A 24,281-nucleotide genomic window follows, 5' to 3' on the forward strand; every position below is an offset into this window, starting at 1 on the left:
TAAATATCTTGTCTTTGTCCTGTATTCAGTTGAACAAAGTCGAAAAAGATTTGTAAGTCATTGCAATCTGTTTTTATTTACGGTTTACACAGCACCCTGAATTTTTTTTTGGAATCGTCATTGTTGGATTTTATAGCCACAAACATCCATGCATCATCTGATTGACACTTACTTCCATTGTTATTTAATATTGAAAGCATCGTCCCTGCGTGTCCTCAGTAGTACCTCTTAATCGAAACATTTTCACATGCTTGATTACGGTACAATTATGTTAGAGCTTCTATTGTAGAACCACTTGTGCAGTAAATTGAAATTAAAATATAGTTCAGTGCATCATTTGATTAAAGTGGTACATGGTGTCCTCTCTGCGTCGCTCATACCTTTAGCATGAAGAAATTGAATGCCGAAGAGAGAACTCCCAGTGGGGTTATCAGTAATGCTGCAGTAACTCAGCAGCAGCTCAAAAGGAGGCTGGATTCCATTGTGGCAGTGTCTCGTCTCACCCCTGCAGAAGTTTTATTTACTGAGTTGTTAAGCACCAGGCTCCTGGCAGCACGGAGAAGATATTAGAGGTCGTAAATCAGACTTCAACAAGACCCCAGTGGGGGTCTTTATCTCTGTATGTCTCCTCCAAGGATGTGTGGTGGAGTGGCACAAGGCTGGATGCATACACAAGGAAAACTCATAAAACCGGGTGAGGAAATTGAAAGAAATTTTTGTTTGGATGCTACCAGATGTTGAAGAGACAGAAATACATTCATAGTTATTGGGTTTCTTTGAAGTTGCTGCAGATCAACTTGAGAATATTGGGTGTTTGCTGTGAGACGCTGAGAGTTGGAGGAGGGCCCGGTGGAAATGATTTCACACAGTTTTGTTTTTTAATTAAAATCCTGGTTTGAGCTTCATAGAATTATGATCTAAGATAAACTGATAGTGCTGAAGTCTTGTGTGTGAGCTGTGGTCACACAGGACCTGGATGTTGCAGGATCCTACTCAGGCAGTTAGTTACAACTGGAATTATACAGGATCACTTTGAACTCCTAAAGAGCTGAGACTTCAGCTGTCTCAGACGTCAACATGAACATTATTCATCTGACCATAGTTGGTTTGGGTGTCAGGAAAGACGGCCCCTCTTTTGAAGTTCCTAAGACAGATGACACTTGTTATATTGAAGGTTGTCCCTCCAACTTTAACCTCACTTTTAACCCTGACCCCCGTTTTTTTCCTCCCGTCTAAGAAACCGGAGAAGAGCGGAAGCTGGAGTTCCTGGTGCAGCCTGCGTCTGTGACCAAGGTGTTGGGTGCCAGCGTGCTGCTGCCCTGTGTCGCCACAGGTTTCCCTGCGCCGCACATCCGCTGGATGTTTAAAGACAAGCTGCTAGAAGAAAGGTAAGAGTATGAACTGTGGCTGTAAGTGTGATTCACCCATACCAACTCAGAAATGAGAGGCGCCTTAAAATGCTGCAGGTTTTCTCGGGGCATGTTTCTGCTCTTTCTTGTGTAGAAGCTTCTCTGCTATAACTTATTCAAACCAACCTTTCAAAATCACCCTTACCCATCAAAGTCCACACACTGCTGTGTTCAGCGCTCCCTCGCGCTCACAGATTCCCAGCAACACAAGTGGAGCAAAGCAACACGGACCATAATGTGCTGCATTTTTGTATCCAATGCCTCTGGTCTCCAGGAGCTAACCTGTAAGGCTGCATCCACACTAATATGTTTCTGTTTTTAAAAGGAATTTTAAAACATAACGATCTTACAGACAAGCGTTGTAGCAATGTTACAGAAATGACTTACCATCCATACTAACACTTGAAAAGGCATATCACATGACCAGTAGCGTACACTGGGCAGATTGTCTGCTCTGTGGATGGTAGCATAGTTTGAGAAACTACTACGGAGGTGCCAAAATGCAAGATCGGATATTTCTTCGATTGGAACGATGATGAATATAAGGCTGTCAAGGTGGCTGAAACAGATTGGGAATTGTTACAAAGAAAATATGGCAACATACAAGACCAGTATCCATGGCCGGAGGAAGCCTTAGCAAGGGGACAGAAAGATGAAATGACAAAAGTGCTTAGACCTAGCTTTAATGCTATGACTTGACGATCTGTAACTGATAGTACCTTAAAGTCAACCCTGGAGTTTTTAAACTAAAACAGGGTTTTCAAAGCGTTTTCAAAGGTCGTCCTGACACAACAAGCTGATGGTCGAATGTTGGTGGGCATCTGTTTCCCTAGTTTTGGTGGTGTGCCCCATGCTGCTGGTACTAATGAACCTTTGCCGGCTTTTTTCCAATCGATTCAGAATGGTATAAAGCCGTCAGAGATGTCAGAGTCTGTCAGCGAATGAAATTACTCTGATTGGCAGATTAACTCAGTGTATGAGAAGAGAAACTGAAGTAAGGAGAGGAGACAAACGGCTAAAGTCAAGAGGGTGTGAGATCAAAACCAACGTGTTCTATTTGATGTTTTAAGATTCAAGATCATGTTTTTAGCCATTGCACTTTTGTGGCAGAAATAGTTTGTTTGCTAGCACACAACACATATCCTTTGTTCTGTCAACATCAGGTTGTGTTGTAAATGTGCTAACTAGTGTTTAAATCTACTGTCAGTCTTCCAGTTTCCCTTTTTGAATCAGGAATACAGACTACTGCTGCCTGCTGGTGTTTAGAGTCGTTTCCGTCTCACAGGGGTAAAACGTACGGGCTGTAGTCTTTGCGTTGTGTTCAAGTGTGACTTTTTGGCCAAGACACAGCAACAATTGGTCTTCGTCACCACTATGATGTTGGTATAGAAGTTCCCAAACACGTGAGCAGTGCGGACGCCAGATGTAAACGTAGCAATAGTTTTGCGTTTTAAAACAAAAACGTATGAGTGTGGATGTAGCCTCAGTCCTGGCGCCTGCTCCCCAAGGTGTTAATGCTTTCCTGCTACTGCTACTCAGAGAGCCCCAGGAGGGAGGGGGGCCTTGACGTGCCAACAGAGCCACTTCAGCTGGGAGATGAGGCTGCGGGGTTGCCAGCTGAGGGGAAGTTCACAAATTAAGAGCCAAGAGAGAGTGTCACAGCGGCTGTGCTCTCACTCCTCTGGTTCTCATTAGCTCAGGCGGAGCAACTCAAATCCCTGAGAGAGAATTGCAGTGGACACAGGAAGTTTGATTCTCACCAATTAAGAAAGCACTTTGTTGACCTAAACCCTGTGTACCGGTCCTGTAGAATAATAACTTTGCAACTTGTGGGGTCAACAGAAAATAGCGAGAATCGGGCTCATTCATCTAAATCCAGCCCGGGAATGGGATTTCTGCCTTCAGTGAAATTAAATCTAAGGTCATCACGTCGGAGGCTCCGGAGCGGTGTGAGCCAGAATATCATTAGACTTTCCTCCAACCTTTAGATCCATGCACAGCACCACATCTCAAGTTAAATGTCTCTAACACCTATGGAATCATCTGTGAGTACCTCTGACCTCCGCTGGGAGCTGGCTAAAAAGGGACTTATTAATCTACCTTGTATTAATTGCAAAACACTATCCAGCGTGCTTATCCGCCCCCCAAGGGTGTCTCCGTTGGTAATTAGCAAGCATACTCTGAACAGCCAGGGAAGTCTTTCCGATATTGAAGTGGACCTCCATGCTCCTGCCTTCAGAGCAGAAATGGATTGTGTGGCGAATACATTACCGAGACTGTTCTTTTGATTTTAATACGACATTGACAATTAAAAAGAATAGCAGTGAAACTTTCTTTCTTTTTTTTTTTCTCCTTGAGAGTCTCCCGTCCCTCTCAGGCATTACATGAGAGATAGAAGAGCTGCTGTCAATTAAAAATCTGTGTGGCGTACAGTCTGAGCGAGAGAGAAAAGGGGAATCTGCAAAGAGCGTCTAATTGGTCTTTGGTGCGCGGCACAAACAGGGCCTTGAAAGTAATGACGCCGAAGCTGTAGACATGAGATGAAAGTTTATAAAGATGTGTCAAAGCTTCCAATTGAAGGCAGGGTGACTCACTGACAGCGGGGATTATCACATTGAGCTTCTGCCTCTGGTGCTTCAACTCGGTCATGTCTCTTGTTTTCTCTCCGTCTCTCTCCCGGTCTGTGTTCACAATAGCAGAAAGCCAGTTTTATCCTGAGCTGCAGATAATGTAGGTGATTCAAAAAGAAGTGCAGCATGAAACCATGTACGGCTGTTTTAGACACATTCTGATTCTTGGGTGTCTAATTCTCCTCAGTAATTCTCTGCTAGTCGCTCCTCAAGCTGACTGACTCCTCAGAAGTACTTTCAGATACTTTTTAAAGACACAGTGGAATCCTTCAAAAGTCTTTTCAAAATGTGCCATAGAAAGGATTTTCTGCCATAAGTTGGATTTCTGTTTTAAGTCTTTGAAGAGTCTCATTAGTATGTTTTTCATAACCTTCCCGGAGACAGACATTGCTGTTTCTTTTGTATCACCTGTCCATATTGCCATGTAGGACTTAACGGCTGCAATAAAACTCTTTGATGTCAGTGATGACAGATGGGGACAGAGCAAAGACCTGAAATAAAAATTACGAACAGGTGGTTGCCTGGCTCTCAGTTGTAGAGAAGGTGATTTCTCCCTGTAGAGGAATTGTATATGTCTCTTTAAATTGAGATAATCACTGTGTCAGATGAGGCAATGACAGTCATAAATTCTTGCAGTGACTTTGTTAAAGACACGTTTGACATCTTTGCTGGGACTGAAGGGTCTGTCTGTCTTTGAGCATGTGGGTGAACAGTAGATACATATCTGGCGACACGATATCGATCACAATACAGGGGTTGTGACGCTGTATGCAAGGTGATCAATTGCAGTTTTTAGAAATGTAAATTTAGGAAAACAGTCATACTATAAACACAACTCCATATGCATTTAAAAGTTTACTGTTTCATGCAATCAGAACAGTGCAATCTGTTTTTATAGGGATGGGAATTCCTTCACAGTTTTTCAGTTTTAATACAACTGTTTTATTATCTCCGAGTCTGGACACAATTTAAAAACAAAACTTTACACTTTTACCACAAGTTTTATGACTGCGTGGTGATACTCGTCGAGGCGGCTGTAGCCTGAGAGCTAGCCGTAGCAACAGTCTGGGAATGAAATGAGAGAACATTTGTACAGTATTTGTTTCTATTTAGGTTTTCTTAATCAAAGAGAAAACCTGCAAAGCCTGCCTGTGTGGCGCTGACGTTATTATAACATGGGAAATTTACCCTTGGTAATGGATGTGCTGCACAGTAGGGAGGCAGTGGCACCAGTGCACTGAGTGTCAAATACATGACATTCCTGCAGTTTAAGCCCATGTTGCATAGAAAGATGTTTCAGCATATTGCTCATGTTTCCAGCCTTAATTTGAATTCTCATTTTACAGACACTACCAACAATGTTGTCGTATTTCTTTGTGAAATGAAGATAGATAGATAGATAGATAGATAGATAGATAGATTTATTGTCCTTTTCAGGAGAATTATTTTCACATTCCGTACAGCCACAAGAATAGACATACATTACACAGGCAACTTCACAAGTTACAAAGACAGCATCAGTACCACAGACGTATACCTGCCACCATACACATATCCATTCCACACAGTTACAATCTTTTCATTCTTTTGTTTAGTTCAGTTATTGCGTACGGAATGAAGCTCTTGCTAAATTTTATTTTCTTCCAAGCTAGCCACCTGTATCATCGGCCAGATGGAAGGAGTGTGAAGTATGTGTTTAGGGGGTGACTGGGATCAAGTGCGATGGAGTGCACTTTGGTACGTTTCTTCCTCTCCACCATGACTCCTTCCTGTTGCAAGTTTCTGTTAGTGTAGATGAATGAGTTTGATGTCACTGTGCAGTGCACGTGTCAGAAGACATGGCGGCATTGATTAAAGGAATTGATGAGCTTGGAGGTGAACGATTCGGATGGATTGGACAATTTGAAATTGGTTCTCGAGTCCCATCTTTTTATTTGTGTTTATCACAGTCCCTCAAACATCCAACATCATAGCACTACTTTTTGTGCAGTCTGAAGAAAGGAATTTAAATTTTCCTATATCAGTAAAAAATAACATTAAAGTGCTTGCATGATTATTAAGGTAAACAAATTTAGATTTTGATTTTTTTTCTTAAAGAATCAAAACCATGTCACAAAACACACAGGTCCACACAGTTGAATATATTCGTTGTCATACTTGCGTTTGGCCATGTCTTCGAGCTAGTTTGCTGTCTCTGTCAAGTAGCTGTCTGTTATTCACTCACTCTGCAGCAGGAAACAGCACTTCAAAATAAAAGCTCTAGGCGGGAAATTCACTGTACTTCAAAATAAAGAGTGTTATTGCAAACTTTACACATTTGTGATTCACTTATGGTCCACTCAGAATGGACCTGCGACCCACTTTTGGGCTGCAACCCACTAGTTGGGAACCCCTGCCTAAGTGTTCATCATACATATAATGTGCAGAGTGTGATAGTCAAATGGTGACAAGCTCAGAGACATATAGGAAAACAAATTTGTCTCTTGCTTCGTACAGTTGTGCACAGAAGCGTGTAAGACTATCCCCTTGGTGGGTCAGCATCATCGTTAAAGACAAGACTGTTAGTCTTGTAGTCTGGACATCATGAGGTGTCCCAGATTCTTGCTTTTCCACAGAGACACTTTACACATAAATAAAACAAGCGTTCCTGATGTCCCGTGTTTGTTCAGTCAGACTGTTATCAGGGTGATGTTGTGTAGTCTAATTAAATCTGTCTGTTAAAAATCTGAACCATTGACATTTAATGATAGAAATTAACTTTTTTTTTGTCCTTTTTTGTGATTTATAGATTGATTGATGTAAATATAGATTTTCAGAGATTTGGGAGATTCTCCTCAGACTGTTATTCTCTCGTGTGGAGTTATCCAGCCGAGGTATCTCCACACAGTATCTTGAATGAAAGATTGATATTGCTGGATCAATTACACTATGGCTTATTCTGCCGTAACATGCTGTTTATGCATTCCCCAGATCCCAGCCTCACATTCATTTAGGCTCCGAGCAAGTCTATTGCCAAGGACACCGAGCTCACCATTTATTCTGATTAAGCTCAGCAGCACCGTGACAGAGTATGTAACACTTGAAGCTGTTCAGTCAACACGTTGGAAAAGGCATTTTTAGCAAAATGCCCTGTGTGTCATCAATAGCATCCCCCAGGTGCTGGCGCGCACAGAGAGACAGGCCTTTGGATTTCTCACACACACTGGTCCTGATGACGCTCATGAAAAGGGCAGTCATCTTTTGTTCTTGGGAGTATCACTCTATCACCTAATAGAATTCCCCAGCAGTCAATAAAATGGATGAATTATGCATGACCGCCAGCAACAGGGAATTGACAGAGCATGTAAATCAACCCCCTTCCAAAGCCTCCAAGCCGTCCGTCTCCTCTCCTCCTTGTCTTCTCGCCTTCATTTAAATATGATTGTGTATATTGTATTTACTTGTGTATAGAGAGAGAAGCATGGTGAGGGAAATTTGTTTGCAATTGGACTATTATTGGACTGCAGTGTAACCCTCTTTCACATATGTCTGGCATACAAAAACGCACACATCACCTTATTCATTTCGCCCTTTTTCCGGGTGAGAGAATAAAAGATCACACACACACACTCACGCGTACAGATGCATAGGCACACTTCTCTCCATGGGAAGTCTTTATTTCAGTGAGCTACCATGGGAACTACACAAAGGGAAAATGGCTTTTAACCCCATTCTCCATGCCACAGTATGTTACTGTTTTAGAGTAAGAGCCCAACAGTTTGTAGTGTTGGGGTTTAAATCAAAATCCTGCCAACTTTACCTGGTAGAAAACTGTGTCAACAAACCTCATTTACAAGTTAAATTATGATAAAAAGAGACATAATAAACAGATGTTTGATAGTTGCTCCTTGTGCCCCTCCTATCAAATTCAAAACAGTTTTTTTTCCTCCACAACTAATGTTCATTACTTGATATTCTTAAGAGCAGTGGTCGAATTGAGGGGGGGTGAGGGGGGATGCCATCCCCTTTATTAGAAAATTGACCAAAAAGCATCCCCCTTGTTAATCTAGAATCTGTGTGTGCAGGCACGGACGTAATTTGAGGGGGGGACGCAGGGGACATGTCCACCACACTTCCCGTATCTGTGCCCTCCATCCCCCGCACTTTTTACAGCCGTTACCACCGTCCAATTCTTTTTTAACGTGGGAAAGTGTTTTTCCGAGCCGTCTTTAAACGCACCATGAGAAGGTGCATACACACGCTGTCATGTTGTGATCAGAGTCCACACAGACAAGACATGTGCTAACTATGTTCAGCAAACCAGCCAGCAAGAAGCAAAAAACCTTGCACAGTTTCTTCCAAACAAACCGTGTAAATTGAGCAATGCTGTTGCATGTAGATAATGTTAGCTAAATGATGACTAATCAATAGATGCCAATATATGAAGTTAAGCTAGTTAATAAGAACACTAATGTTATTGTTACCTATGTTAAATACCTTGCTAGCTAGTTTCATGCTAGGAATAAACCCACTCCTCCTTAATAAGAACTTGTGCTCACTATTGCTTTGCACATATTTTTTTAATCTGTATTGCCACAATATAAAGAGCAGGATCAGGGAGGAGACAGTGGACCAGAGGCCAGCAAGGATGATCATGCAGGGTCCTTATAGGTGATGAGAGATTAGAACTGGCTGAGAGAAAATATCTATAGCATAAAAGTGACTGTGCGATTAATTTCTACAGCTATGTCACCACTACCATTCTTAATTCTATTTCTAAATTTTGCTGTGCACATTTATTATCTATATTATTGCAATAGATAGAAGAGGGACAGGGAGAAACCAGGCAGGTATCAGGACAGGGACCTGACAGCAGCACCAATTATCAGCCCAAGGTTTCACAGATTAGGAGAAATTATAACTGGCTAAGGAAATGTCTATAGGATAAGAGTGACTCTAAGATTAATTTTCACAGCTATTTCAGAACTACTCTTATGAATACTCTAAAATGTTTTTTGTCTGTATTGCAATAGCAATACTACTGCATTATTTGTGTTTTTAAAGGCAGCAGGTATAGGTCATGCCATTTTTCTTTATCTTGATTAATTTTGCACGTCTGTGCTGTCATATTTGATGATGTGTGCACGCAAAAAAATCAAAGCTACATTGCATCCCCCTTGTTAAAAATTAACAATTCGACCACTGCTTAAGAGTCAGTCTTGGTAACAAAGCCCCTGCAGGATGCTGCGATGCTGTGATTGCAACAATCAACTCAAATTCAACAAATCCCCTTCGTTGCAATTTTGTCCAATCACTGCATCTTTTCCGCCAATTTTACAAATCATTGTAGTTTCCACTGAGTCCATTTATAGCAGTCTCCTGCATAACCTCACCAAACTAACTCCCTTGTTTCTGGTTGTGCAGATGCAGACATGTGCGTCACGAATGTCTCACATTTACTAGCAAAGATTACTGCCAAAAACCGAGCAAGGCAATTTCCTGATGTTCAGCAGGAAACTGGGAGTAAAATGTCATGCACCGCATGTAGCATTGTGGTGGTAGACAAACGAAAGTCATCAATTCATCAAGTGCTTTTCTACAATACCTGGAGAATGGTGGAAATGCTTTGACAGCAGATGAGACACATCACCTTATGGGGCTGTACACATGCCACATCTTTAACCACCTGGAAAACACGGATCAGGGTTACGGTTAGGGTTAGTTTTGTGCCTTTTTTGTGCCAGCTTTCAAGAATGCGGCGTCAGGTTGCCTCTGAGGTTGCGAAGCAGTGCAGAGTTGATCTTCTTCCAGGAGCTGTTAACAAGTGTGTAGGCCTATCGTCTGTGGGACAGATGCAAAGCTCTGGGTAGCCCTGCATTGACATGATCAACTTTTCCGTGTTTATCACAGATGGAATATATACGGAAGAAGAGAAAGATATCTGTCAGCTGTGATTGGTTGGTCCTGGTCACATGACATGCGCTGTGGGCTGCTGCGTGCCAAAAGTTGAACTTGTTACCTTGGCCAAGGAGGTTATGTTTTCACCGGCTTTGGTCTGTTTGTCTGCAAAATAACTCAAAAAGTTCTGAACGGATTTTGATGAAATTTTCAGGAAAGGTGGATAATGGGACAAGGAAAAGATGCTAACATTTTGGTGGTGATCGGTTGAAGCAAAGTGGATGAAATAATAAAAACGTCTATCGTCTGACAGCCTCAGCAGCAATTCCAATTTCTAAAGACGGTGAAAGTAGCGCCATCTTGTTTGTCTTGTTGTACTTGCTAAATATTGTTGTAATTCTAAAGTTGAAATTAATGTTCTGTGTTGGAAAAAAAGAAAGTGAAAAATACAAAAAAACTTATTCTGTGTTGGTACAAAATAAAAACGAAATAAATACACCTCAGTGTCTCCATGGTGAAGGCATATATAACCTAATAATGATAGTGATGCACATAACCTAATTGTGATGCAGGCTACAAAATCTGATTCACAGGGGGAGGGAATATCACCTACTTGGCGGACGTCTGCACTCTCTGAGTGCTTTTCTAGGTTTTATCTGGGGGCGCTGAAAAAAAATGCGGGACGTGTACGGCCCCTAATGGCAGCTGTTTCATACACATCAAGCACATAAAGCAAGTGTTGAAAGACTCATGGTGGGTTAAATTAAATTTGCATGGTTAGTAGTGACGTTAGTGTAGTATAAACCACAAACTCAGAACAGAGTGGTTTTATTGTCACAACAATTTTCCATTTTTAATGAATAATAAAAAAAAAGTGCAACTATTTTTGTAATTTTCACATGCTCCTACAATGTCATTACGAAAAAAGCCTTAAAAAAAAAGCGCCTGGTAATATGTCCTGATTTCCTTCTTCAAAAGAAAATTTGCAAGTAAAGGAAGAGAGGTGATGCCAAAATGCTATTTTGTTATTCACATGAAGTTATAATCTTTATATTTACAGCCTGGTTGATTTGCAGTATCTGTGGCTGCTGGTGGGAACGTCAAGTGTATTTTAATAATGGTAATACAGGTCTCAAGGTTGAGTTCGAAATGATTCGTGTTACTGGCAGCAGTAATGCCACTTGTTAGCTGTATCAAACAAGGAGTTGGAATTGATGAAAGTCATAAGGATAACTGTAATGTCGCATATCAACATGTCTCATTGTGATATTGCCAGTTCACAAACAACATTTTGCAGTAGGAATTCCAGATGAGTGGTAATGATGTGGAATTCAAACCCACATCACTTTTATAATGGTTTGCAGATTCTGATAGCTCTGGCAAAGCAGCATTGCACACAGAAGAATCAGTTTAAACTACTGAAGAGACAGCATGGCTCAGTAAATGGCACTGCCATTTAAAATTCCATCCAAGCTAACAATCCTTCAGATGCAATCATCTGTAATTGTCTGTATTTTTGAGTGAAGTCACAAAGTGACACTCAGAACTTTAACCCGCTTTGTTCTCAGCATCCTTTTAAGTGCAGTCACATTGTTAACACCCACACCATCAGCTGCTGTCATTGATTTTTTTTAATTCTCAGTTTCTTTTTTTCAGACCAATTTTAAGACATTCTGCACTTGTCTGCTCTTTACATGTTGTTTTCAAACTGACGGTGTGATAAAAAACATGGGTAGTGCGATTGAACCTTTCAGCCTGTCACAGATACAACCTATCAGTGTTAATGGCCTATGATTTTCATTTGCTCCTTCCCTCACAGTAGCTGTTAGCGAGGTTAATGGCGAATGTCCGTCTCATGCTGAAGTCATCCTGCAGCAGCAGCAGTTCTTAGCGGTGCTTCAGAGTCAGAGTCTTTGGAAAGCAGCTGACTAACACAACAGTTACTCACTCCACTGAATACAAAGATTTCTGCCTGGCTTATTGTTGAGGAGGAAAAATAGAGAGACATAGCTTCTTGTCATCTGAATGCAGACTGTGCGTATGGAAGTAAACTCCCTGCCCATCTGTATAATACGATGCGACCCAGTACAACAGCTCTGCACATACTGTGCTGACTTCCTTCCAAATGAGATGTTCAGTTTTTGTAAAAACTTTTCAGAGGCTTTAATTCAGCTGTATGTATATTGCAGAGATTGTAGTTGTTGGTGGTGTTGTAACATTTAACCGCCCTGGGGTCTGTGAATGTGGTGGGTAAAAGATTAGAAACACCTCTTAATATAATGTAGTCCAGCACAACATCACTGCTAACGACTGTACAACCTCAGAAATATCCATAAAGTTGAATTAATACTTCTCTGCCATTATTATCTGTGTAAAGCCCAGTTCAGAGCAAAGAATCACAATGAGACGAAGTGAAACTTGCAACTACTTTTAATGCACCAGCCTGCAACGTTCTTAAACCTACCCGTTTACACCAATACGACGACTAGATGAGATGGTGTATCGTCTCAATAGTGATAAGTAATAAGTACTAAGGCTGCGACTAATGATTGTTTTCATTACCAGTGAAACTGCAGATTGTTTTTACAAATAATCCATTAATTAGCATTCTTAAAAAATGTGGAAAATGCTCATCACAATTTCCCAGAATGACAATGTTGAATTACTTCTTCTATCCAGCCACAGTTCAAAACCTTAAGACTCTTCACTTAGAAAAGAAAAGCAGTAAATTTTCACGTTCAGGAAGCTGGAACCAGCAAATATTTGACATCTTTGCTTGAAAAGTAACTGAAACGGTTAATCGATGGTCCAAATAGTTTCAGATTAATTTTCTTCCAATTGATTTGTCGAGTAATTGTCCAAGAGTAGTTTGTTTTTGTTTTTTTGGTTTCTTTTCCGTTGTGAGTATGTGTGTATGACATGCGCACACGCAGCTAGCAGCAGCAGGGAGCCACCATCTGGCTAGTTAGAAACGGGTTCCTGTGAAGTTGATTCAAAACACACATTAAACACACATTAAACACACATTAAACATGTCTTAATAGCGACAATTTCAAGCTTAAGTACACAAATCAGCTTCACTGTAACTCGCAGCATTCACAGACAAACACTTGTCTTTATCTGGACACGTTTTCCCCACAAATACAACATGTTAATGTTATTAGCACAAGCCTATGGCATTTTACATTGTATAAATTAGCCTAGTGGCTTGTGGACTTTTCCTCTACTCATATGAAGCCAGGGACAACAGCAACATTAAACAAAGGTAACAAAGCAAAATTAGATTCTATCACAGCTCACAAGGTTCAGTGATAAAGCAACTGTCTTATACTAAACACGTTTTCCAACTCGTGACTCGCAGAAATTTCCTCTGCTCATATGAAGCCAGGATAAATCACACAAAAGAATTAAAATGGTTTTTGTGGAGGCTTTATTGTCTTCACAATGTATTGTTTCTTTTCTGTGAAATAAAAGTAAATAAAAGCTTCGTCTCCGCTGAGGGAAATGGTTTCAGCTTACAAGAACAGACAGGTCTGCGTTGCCGTGACATTTCTGGGGAGGTGCTTCTCAGGCTACGGTGTAGGTTACGGTACAGTGTTGATTCAGAGCAGAAGTATAAATCCCACTTTAGTTTTTAAAACCAGCCACTGGTGACTTGACACCGATGAGTCGCAGGTGACATCATCAGCTGGCAGGCCCGTTTACACAGCTGCAACTTTCACCTGCAAAGTTTTTTAAAGAATCTTTGGTCTGACCTGGGCCTGAAATTTTATATTAGATTGCATCAGATTTTAGAGGTTCACCTAATAAAGTGTTTATAAGAAGTAGCGTCCAAGAAAGAGTTCAGATCCATGTGAGTATGAATAGCAACTCTCCTGCTCCACATGTTTCCCTCATCGACAGAGGCTGGCATCTACAGTACTGAAGGTGTCCAGCACATTCTTTCACACACTCAGGAGGCTCATATGGTCAGAGTTCTGCTTAGAAACTCAAAATTTCCTCAACACTGGAAAAATGATATATGGAAGCAGCAGAGTGAGTTAAGGTAATGGAGTGGTTCTGCCTGCATGTGGGGCTGAGAAAACAAGACAAGCAACATGGTTTTCTGGCAGTGGAGCATAAGAAGCCTCATTTTTAGGATCTCTCTCTGTCTCCAGCACATCACAAACACACACAATCTCTCTGGCTCTCTCCAAAGCGTGTTTCCTGTCACAGCATCTATTGTTCTTCTTTGCATTCTTGTCATAATGTTGCTTTTATTGTCATGTAGGAATTGAGGATAAGAGGATTACACTGGGTTCTGCCCATTGGCTGAATCTATAGTGAGAAGAAAATCTGCTCACAGACATATTCTAATTACCTCTAAAAGCAAAAACCGTGTGGCATCATCAGTTAAAATAGAACTAACAATATGGGTTTATATTCACTGTCAGCCTGGATCTGCACATTGTCTCTAACAGTGTTTCAAACAGCTCAGCTGCAGTGCTTTACTGTGGCCCTTCACCACACATTATGTGGATATACGTCCCATTTAAAGGCTCTATAATCCAGTGGAGTGCTGAAGTTCTGCAGACGTGACACAGCACGGGACACACAGGGTTCACGTGGCTTCGAGTGGCCCACCAGAGCCATCTAAAAGTATATTATGTGAGTTATGGGCTGCAGACTTCATTGTAATATGCACTAATCAAACGATCGGTTTACTCTAGGGGACCCTGGTACGGTAAAAAAAAATATATAAAAAAAGCAAATAAAGTCAGGTATGCAAGAGCTGTTTTTGTCTCGAGGGCCCTGCGGCTTTCCATTACCAGCCAGAGGAAAACAAAAACGTTTTCATGGCTGAGTCACTTGAGAAGCCCCAGCCTTTGCTGCTGGCACTAGGTTGTTTCTCACATTAATTTTCTATTTGTTTATTCAGTCATTTATTTCCTTAGCTAGTCTGATTTATTTCTTCTCCACTCTGTCTCTCACATTCAGTTCCCTGTTTACTAAAAGCTCATATCTGAACAGGAATAGTTAAAGAACAAAATGTTTGTTTTTTGGAAGCGGGAGAATTCATTCCTGTCCGCCCTGCTTGGCTGCGAAATGAAATCCTGCTGCTTTCTTCACACCTTGAACATGATTCAAATTCATGGAACTGTTGTGATTACGTTCTGGTCAAAAGGGGGAAGTTCAATTTGCGTACAAAGATGGTGGAGGGGTTTGTCGACATAGAGGAATGTAGGGAGTGAAAAAGGAACCTGATTTAAACGGAGGAAAAAAGAGGCCAAACAAAGAAAAGTTTAGAGATTGTCACTCTATCCATTAATAATGAATCCCCCTTTTTTTGTTGTGACAGTTGTGATTCAACCTGCCTCCTCTTTGTGCTGCAGGTAGCGTGACCCATGCCCAACCACTGTCACAGCGCCACTGATTGCTCTGTGACAGCGTACTGCATGCCTTCATCAACACACACACACTCAGACAGCCTTACTTCTTCAGTGATCTGCAGCTTCCCCTCGCCCAGGTGTACTGACCTTGCCACCACTCTGTTTTACGGAAGGCTGAGTCACCACTCACACATACCAAATGTGTTCTTCCCCCCCTGAAGCCCTTCTCTGAATTCTCTGCGGCTGCCACCGCCTTCAAAGCTGAATGGCAGAACAGGGGACGAGATTGTGTTAGAGACCTCTACACGGTGACAGGACATCCTCAACACCTTTTCCGGACCAGTTACTCGCTAGAAAGGATCAGAAAGAAGAGGGTGTTGTCGTTCCGTCCACCGTTTTGAAACTTAGAGATGATTTTTAAGTGTTACAATAAGGGTTCGGTACCAAACTTAGAACTTAAAGAGTAGCAACTAAATTATGTAGGTACTGCCAAGTGCTGATTCATGTTCATTGGTGCCAAATTTTGGTACCTGGGAGTGCTTCTAAATGAGAACCCCAGGTTTAGACAAGAGACGGAAGTTCCACGAAGGGCCCCCAAGCCTGGAAGACAGCCACAGAGCTCCAAAGAGCCGCTGAGTTCAACTTCAGATAGGAGGCAGAAGTGCCCTGAAGCAGTGAGCTGCACTGTTGGCCGCTCTGTCAGCCGCCCTGTTGGCCGCTCCATGGGTTGCTCCGTGGACCAGTCCGTCGGCTGCTCTGTCAGCCACCCTGTTGGCCACTCCACGGGCCGCTCCGTCGGCTTCCCAGTGAGCCAAAACTATCCCTGCAGTGCCAATCTCCTGCATTAGTTATAGCGTCTGGTCTATTTTTATTCTATTCTTTTTAACTAATAGAAGACACTCATATACTCAGACAAGCAGACAGACAGAGTATTAGCTCTACGTGTCATAAGAGAAAAGAGCAGAAGATCAGAACTGCTTTTTTGTCTACTTCTTAGGACCTGTTGACAGTGACGTCATACTGTTACCCACGGCAGCAACAAGCATGGCTGAAAGCGAAATTATTACCAACTCCTTGGTGGTTCCAAAAAGAGGAGCAGCTTCAGTAGTGTGGAATAAACTGTGGCGTCCTGAATGTTTTATGAACAGCCCCGGACTTCTCAGACTCTTTTAGTGAGTTACCGCTCAGAGGGAACTCATTCAGCGGCTCCTCTGGCAGCAGCACAGCGTCTCTCCCTCTCCTCTCTCGCCGTGCACACACGGGAGTCGGTGTGGTCAAGTGATTTTGTCATAAACCTTTGGTAATGTAAACCTACGTGATGCTCGCATCTTGACAAAAAAACTACATATTTGTGAGTGTGCAAAAGTTGTGGTGTCATAACAGCCTGTCACAGGTTACAGCGTGATGATTAGAGGAGAAATGGCAGAGCATAAAGGTCCAGGTGGAAAAACAACAACTCAATCAATTCTGCCACATCAAGAATATCGTTTTTGCAAAAATACCCTGAAATATCATTATATTACTTTAGAGCCACATCGCTCACCCCTATTTTGTTATTATAAAGAAAACAAACTACCGGGGGGGGGGGGGAGTTACCATTGGGTACCTGATACCGACATCGATTCAAATGTGAACAGTACCCTACCCTGGGTATAATACGGCAAATACAAAATCTGCAAAGTTTTTGACAGGTAAACTTTTTTTTTTTAATTGCACCTTTGTGGCCAAATCAGCAATCTCAAATGTATGTGTATATCAGTTTATTGATACATATTGATTAAAAATATTTTAAACTATTTCAGTACTCAATGTGAAATTTCCCTGTGGTGTCGAAAATGGTACAGAGTATTGATATATGTCAAGATATTGTACTGAATTCCACCCTGGTGACACCACTAAGCTGGATATAAAACCATTATATATCCTGTGTGCACATCACAATGGAGACAATGTGGAAAGTTGCTGCTGCTGGAAGTAGATTTAGTAAAACCACAGACTCAAAACCTGCAGAGAGAGCAAGGCCAATTAGTATTGTGCGCCTCGTCTACCTGACACATTTACCTGTAATCTTCACGTTGCTTGTACTGTATGAATCCACACATGGGCATCTGCTGTTTTGTAACAAGATAAAAAGTGACAGTGGCAACGCTGAGCCAATTTCACAGCCCTTTGTAGGTGAATTCGGATAATGCCGTTTTAATTACAGCCTCACTTAGCAGCATCTCTCACCAAGGACCTGCAGCTAATGCACGAGATATCCTTCATATCCATACAGCAGACGCTTTATCTTTATTTAAATGATCACAAGTGCTACTTCACAACAGCACGAGGTGTCTACAGCCCATTCAGCTCACACCAGTTTACTTTGTCTCCGTCTCTCATGGTTTATTAACAGTAACACATTCTTTGTTCCGCAGAGCACTTTAGCTGCTACAGTTAGACAGACTTGCTCTGGTTTGATATGTGCTGTGTGTTCTGCTTTCAAGTACAAGAGAAAGCTGTCAATGGCCTTTATGGTGCATGCGGCACTAAAGGCCAAGAGTGTGAATAGTTGTCCTGGTGAGGCTAACTGCAGGAATGCCTGGCACAACAAACTCAGGGACGTGTCTGAGAGGAATTTCTCATTCAGCGGGGATTTGACATGCAGAGCCTCTCAGGAGAGTCAGACGTAATCTATAATGTGCACAGGGAAGTGTTCAATGTACAGAAAGGCATTTGGCATTTCAATTCAGTGCAGTTTTATTTTTATATCCCAAGATCACAAATCACAGTTTGCCTTAAAAGGCTTTACAACGTACGGTGCCTTCTGTCTTTGGACCCTCACAGCGGAGAAGAAAAAATCTCTCCCAAAAAACCCTTGAACAGGGGAAACATGGAAAGGACTTCATTTCCAGTGGTTCTGTATTTTCTGCAGCCTAAAGGCCTTCACGAACAATGGGGTGTTTTTACGCGAGCACTTTCACACACATTGTGAATATTATGCACTGAAAAAAGGACGTAGATTTTATTCGAGAACATGTCCAAACCAAGAAGGCAAACTTTATAGCTCCGTTCTACCTTGTCAAAGGCAGCCCATACCAGATATCTACTCTTTCTGTTCTTACCTTTCACAATAAAATCCGTTAACATATACATTGCGTAACTGTTTATCAGAGAAAACTCAAATTCACTCTGAGCACTTTGCCAGAAGGAAACTCAATAAAACAGAGTGAAGTAGCTCAAGCTTTACAACAACTTACCTCAGACAGACTGCCCAGTAGTTGTTACAAATTTGCATCGCTGCCGGTATGAATCTTTTTTTTTATGTAACCCACATTTAACCAGGTAAGTCCCGTTGAGATCGATCTCTTTTATAAGGGAGACCTGGCCAAGACAGCAGCACACAAAAAGTTACAGCCAAACAACCACACAAGAAAACATGTAGAAATATTAGAACACCTACCCACAATGACAAGAACCGACTGACTCATTCATCCTTGGGCGTCTAAGGGTGCTTTCACACCTGCCCTGTTGAGTTCAGTTCAATTGAACTCAAGTTCGTTTGCCTCCTAAGTGCGGTTCGTTTGGGCAGGTGTGAACACAGCAATCACACTCAGGTGCGCACCAAAACAACCAGACTGAGACCGTCTTGAAGAGGTGGTCTTGGTCTGGTTACAAACAAACTCTGGTGCAGTTTGTTTGTGGTGAGAACGTGTTCCGACCTGGGTCTGAACCAACTGCAGTCACATGACACATTGTTTGGGTTAAACATGAGCATGTTACAGTCCTGGAGGATTATTAATGTGCACCTCCTCCTGTACTGCCTTAATATGCACATTCAGCACATCCAATGCATCAAAACATTGTTTTCTAGTTGGAGCCGCGCCTCGTTTTCAAACTGTATGGTTTGACTAAAATGAACAATGACAGCAATATAGTCCACGATGAGCAGCGCTAAAATCAACCTGCGTAGTTGTCCCTCCATTGTGACATTAGAAAGTGTCACATTTATCTTGCAAGTGTACTCTTCTTCAACATTTTGTTTACTTCCTGGATTTTTCTCACATGGAAATTCTGACCAATCAAGAGCAGCTTTCTCACACAAGGCATTTGATCTGGTCCGCTGGTAAATGCTGCCATACGAGTCCCTGATTCAGACCAAAGCAAATGAACTCTAGGTCTGAAGGCACCCTAAGCGTCATTGAGAAATACCTGAGATTACCAAGATTTTGGAACTATGCCGGGCGCTTGACTTTTTCAACATCTCGTTAGCGGATCTGTGAGCCATCACATGTGGTCAAAGTGTCGGAGTCACAAAACTAGGTCTGTCACCATGTTTAAGTGCTCTTGTGTGAGGACGACTAAAACGTGATGTTGATTCATAATGAATTATGTTTGTTGTTATGTTACTGTTTCTTAGCTCATAGGCTTAGTGGTGTTTTTGGGGTAATGGTATAGAAAAACGGAGCATTTGAATACTGATTTGGACATTGATCGCCATGGCAGCGATCGAAGCTTTGAGGCATTTGGGTGAGCCCTATTAGGCACATTATTGCTGCTGCTAACATCAGTGAGTTTCTTATTTTTCAGGCACTTAAGTTTTACTCATATCAGACATTAAGTCTCGCTAACCTGAAGCTGAAGTGTGTGCTGACTATTATACTTTTATGTGACTGTGCTTCATGCTGGAATTAATAGTCTATTTTATCCCTTCAATACAAGTGAAACAGTGATGTCATTTTGGTGACAGCAGGTCGAGTGCCACTCGAATGCTCTCCAGCACACAGACAGACAGGCAGATGGTCTCAATGCCAGTGCTGCCAGAGCTAGTCAGGGAGAGAGAAACAGGAGCGGCTGCAGAGGCTCTAGCAAGTCAGCAGATTGTTTAAAACTAAATCAACCTGATGCATAGAGTTGTTTGCCTCAGTGCACTCTCTCCCTCTGCATGTATCCTCACCTCCTCTGCGCAAAAACCATTATGCACTGATCTGGCTTTCTTCAGTTGCATCTCACTTGCCGGGGCCCTCTTTGAATTTTTATCTTCCTCGGCTGGCTCTGACTCTCCTCTCTGTTTTCTCACCCTCTGAATGCAGAGTTCTCTCTGTAAGCTATTGATTTCTGTTTTCTTTCCTCTCAGCCTCCTCCTACTCCCATGCTCCAGTGGTTGTTGAATCAAGCTAGCACTTGGCCACAGACTGCGTCCCCCCTGGGCCTATTGGGAAAATCAAAGATGGGACTGTTTAAAATGGAGGAGGGTCACTGGTTCAATAAGAGGCTATACAAATAGATATGCGGTTATATTTTTGGATTAGGCGTAAATAGTTTAGAATAATGAATATTTAAGATTGCCCAGCCTGTTGGAAAAGCATGACTGATCTTACACTCGAACAGTTGTTCTTCAGTTTTCACTGAGCTCGTCTCCTGCTGCTGTGTGTTGCAGTATGTAAATGTATTTCATAATGTTTCAATGGAGGGACATAATATATAATTGCATGTTTGAGGACAACACAGTGAACAGCACTTGGAGCCTGCATGAGAAAATAAGACACTCACATTGTGTTGAGGTTGTGAACCTTCAGTAATCATATGATAATTTTGCTGCAGATAAATATGACCTCTGTCAATACTGACTGAAAAGAAACGGCAGTTCTTGAATCACTTCTCCTTGTTGGATTGCAGTATTGTTACTCTGTATATGCATGTCACCGCACTTAATTAAAAGCTGATGAAAGAGAACCTGAACATTTGTTAAGGCGATCTAACCACTGCAGCAGTGACACTTTACAAACTACAGTACAAGCCCCAGCTGTAGCTTCAGTACGACATGTATTTTTTAAACGTATTCGTTTATGCCACAAGGTTTTTATGAATTCTTGAGCGGCTCATAAATCATGATTGCAGTTGACTGTGCTTTTAGGATCTTTTATTTATTCAGTGGGTTAGTAAAAGGTGACAGAGCCAGGGAGGCGAGGAAGAGACGGGGAGTCAACCTCGGGCCAGTAGGTGAACACAGAGCTCTAGAGGCTGCGACTTTTACTACTCAGTGCAGTGATCTGAATGAGCAGGGAGGGAATATGCTTCATGGAAATGGACTGTTATGACTCGCTACATATTTTACAAGTCTGGCTATAAAAGAAGGTACGCTGACATCCAAGGCATGTGCTGCTGACAGCGTTACATGCAGCAAAGCCCAAAAGGTCATGAATGCTATTTTTAGAAAGGAATCAAGGGCACAGACTTGTTCACAGTCACACCTAACTACTTTAATTTCGTTCTAACAACTTTATCTCTTTGTGTTTCCAGTGAGGGTCGTGTGGAGCTGCTGGGTGGAGGCAGTATCCAGATCTTCAATCTCACGGAGGAGGATGCCGGCATCTACACCTGCATGGCGGACAATGCCAACGCAACTGTAGAAGCCCAGGCCCAGCTCACCATACAAGGTACCTTCAACAACCCACATTGTCTGCTACATATGCTGTGTGGACCGAATATTACCACAGGATTTAAAGGGGCTGCATGTGTAATTCAGAGCGTATCTCGACAAGTTTCTTAATGTAGAGGTGGCTGAGCCGCCACGTAAGCAGGATTTATACTTCTGCTTCACATCAATACCATACTTACACCATACCTATGCTGTAGCCTGATGTGCACCTCTGAAGAAGTGTAACCACACGTTGTGGCGACGCAGACCTAAGACAGTTGTTTTGTCAGTGAACCTTGTTATTAACCTGGAAGTCCAGACTCAAATCTAGAAAGATTTTGAGTCTGGCCCTCACCAATACACCCTTCCTACCCAAGGGGCGGCACTAACTGAGGCATCTCAAATGCCGCCGCACGCAATTGGATAGCACGATGGCAAATCAGAGCAAAAAACAAGGCGTATTCATTGCACTAAGCCCCATTGGTTTGCCGGCCAGTGGGGCTAACTGATATATTATGCTTTTGCCATATCCCGTTGGCAAAACGGCAAAAACGTCCTTCCTGGTAGGGAAGGCTTCTAGGGCAGTCTTCTGTTCATCTCTCAAGGAAAAAGATAAGTGTAGTTGGCTTAGCGTTTCTTCCAAAGCTAAATCGAATGGACGCGGTCCTTCGGCAGCTGCCATCTTGGCTGTTTACTTTTCGAATCCTGCGGCACAGCACTGTCGTCATCATGTTACGCCTGCCCAGAGCCCACCTCTGTCAGATAGACTGATCTGATTGGTCCGATGGCGATTCACCGGGCTCTGCTCGTCGGGGCCAGGTCCCCGTGCAGAGCAAATTCGAATTTTCTAGGGGCGGGGCATCTGGATTTCCAGGTTACCTTGTTACTGTATTGAAGCTGAATTTTGTTTCCTGGCTTCATATCAGTAGAGGATAGCTCCACTAGCCAGTGGGCTAATTTATACAATGTAAAATACCATAGGCTTGTGCTAATGATGTTAGCATGTTGTATTTGTGGGGAAAATGTGTCTAGCAAAAGACAGGTGTTTTGTCTGTGAATCTTGTCAGTTTTAACGGAGTGAACTTGTTACCATTTAGCCATGTTTTATGTGTATTTGAATCAGTCAGATTTTACAGAACTTCACAGAAACTCCACCGCTGACCAGCAATTTGGAGGTGTAACTGCAGAGCGACACAGACACACCACTGCAAAAGTATGAATGCTTACAGCAGTGTAGGCCACATGCGTAGCGCAAGACAAGCCAAGGGCAGACATGTCTCCTCGCACCACTTCTCCTTCTTCCTTCTGGTATTTCAATGGTCTATTGTCGGCTGTGCGTCTCACACCTAACATGTTCAGCAGGACATGCTGCGCCCCTCGATGTGTCTCTGTCTTCCAGTGTGAAGGGCAGTCCATGTCAATGTGGCACGTGGATGATCTCTGTTACATGATATACACATCTGTCTCACTGCTGGGGAGGCAGAAGCATACACTGCCAACCAAGTCACCTTGCAGCCCCTTTCTTTCTCTTTCCCTCCTGATTTAGCACAATGCATTCCTGCCAATTGTGCACAAGAACTATTAAAAACAGAAAAGAACAAACAAACAAAAACAACACCACTTTGGCTAGAACTAGGGAGTGTTGAGAATTACAGCCTGGTCCAAACCCGGGAGACTGGGTCAGGCCCAGTCGAGCTCAGGCAGGGAATCAAAGCTGTCTAACCAGGGAGATAACGGAGGGTTGGTGCTATGCCTTCACGATGACACCACCCCGATATCAGCAGTAACTGCCAAATGTGCACAGTTCAAAGAGGCGGTGATGAGCTAGACAGCAGGACATACACATGCACAAACATGCATGCGCGACCGGACCGGCTACCACAACAAACCGCAAAGAAGCTCGGGTTAAAACACACACACACAGAGGTAGCAAGGTTTCATCCCTTGCTCAGGGCACCATTACTTCTTGCTGCTATATTAATGTTCTGAATGACACATACGGAGCCTTTAAATCAGGCCTTCATAGTTACAAGTCAGCCAATCTTTTAACGTACTCATGGCTTTATTTTTTATGAGTAAATTAGAATCAAAGTGACTGTGCAGGCTAAATTAAGGCAGAGATTGGAGTTTAGTGAGGATGCATTAGTTAGTAAGGAGAGTGCAGTGGTGGAGAGCTGAAAACAGTCTCATTTCTTCTGATTATGTTTTGGAATGAGCTTATTAAATGCCCTCAGGACTCATATCCCAGACCTGAAACAAAGCCACTGACAATTTAGTTTGAAATGAAATGAACGAGGGTGTGTTTCTTGCATGCACTACGTCGCGGTGCACAGGCGGGTAACTCGGCCCTGCTGAGATGAGCTGCACACCATGAAGACAGGATATGTTTCTGTAGGTATTTTTGTAAGCAGTGTTGACAGTGAGTGATGCATTCAGCATAAGTATGCATATGTAGCGTATGGAGTATTTGTACCTGTTTATATCTGCCATTTTACATAACTCCACCCCACACAGGAATAACAGAAAGATTTGAGCTGCGCATACTGCTGGCAGGAGAAAGACATGTACTAGAATTAGAAGAGACTGAAAGAGTAGC

At 42.4% G+C, this 24,281-nt stretch overlaps 1 protein-coding gene across 13 annotated transcripts in view; it reads left to right on the forward strand.

Annotated features, from left to right (window-relative positions):
- The window catches only part of neo1a (neogenin 1a), a 254,047-nt gene that overhangs the window by 134,544 nt on the left and 95,222 nt on the right, over window positions 1–24,281 (forward strand). For all 13 annotated transcript variants that reach the window (XM_050068070.1, XM_050068757.1, XM_050068925.1 and 10 more), the window contains exons 4-5: window positions 1,238–1,388; window positions 21,568–21,704. In XM_050068070.1, the coding sequence (XP_049924027.1) occupies window positions 1,238–1,388; window positions 21,568–21,704 (288 nt within the window). The remainder of the gene's footprint in view (window positions 1–1,237; window positions 1,389–21,567; window positions 21,705–24,281) is intronic.

This window comes from Epinephelus moara, chromosome 1 (assembly GCF_006386435.1).
Source record: "Epinephelus moara isolate mb chromosome 1, YSFRI_EMoa_1.0, whole genome shotgun sequence".
NCBI classification, from domain to species: domain Eukaryota; kingdom Metazoa; phylum Chordata; class Actinopteri; order Perciformes; family Serranidae; genus Epinephelus; species Epinephelus moara.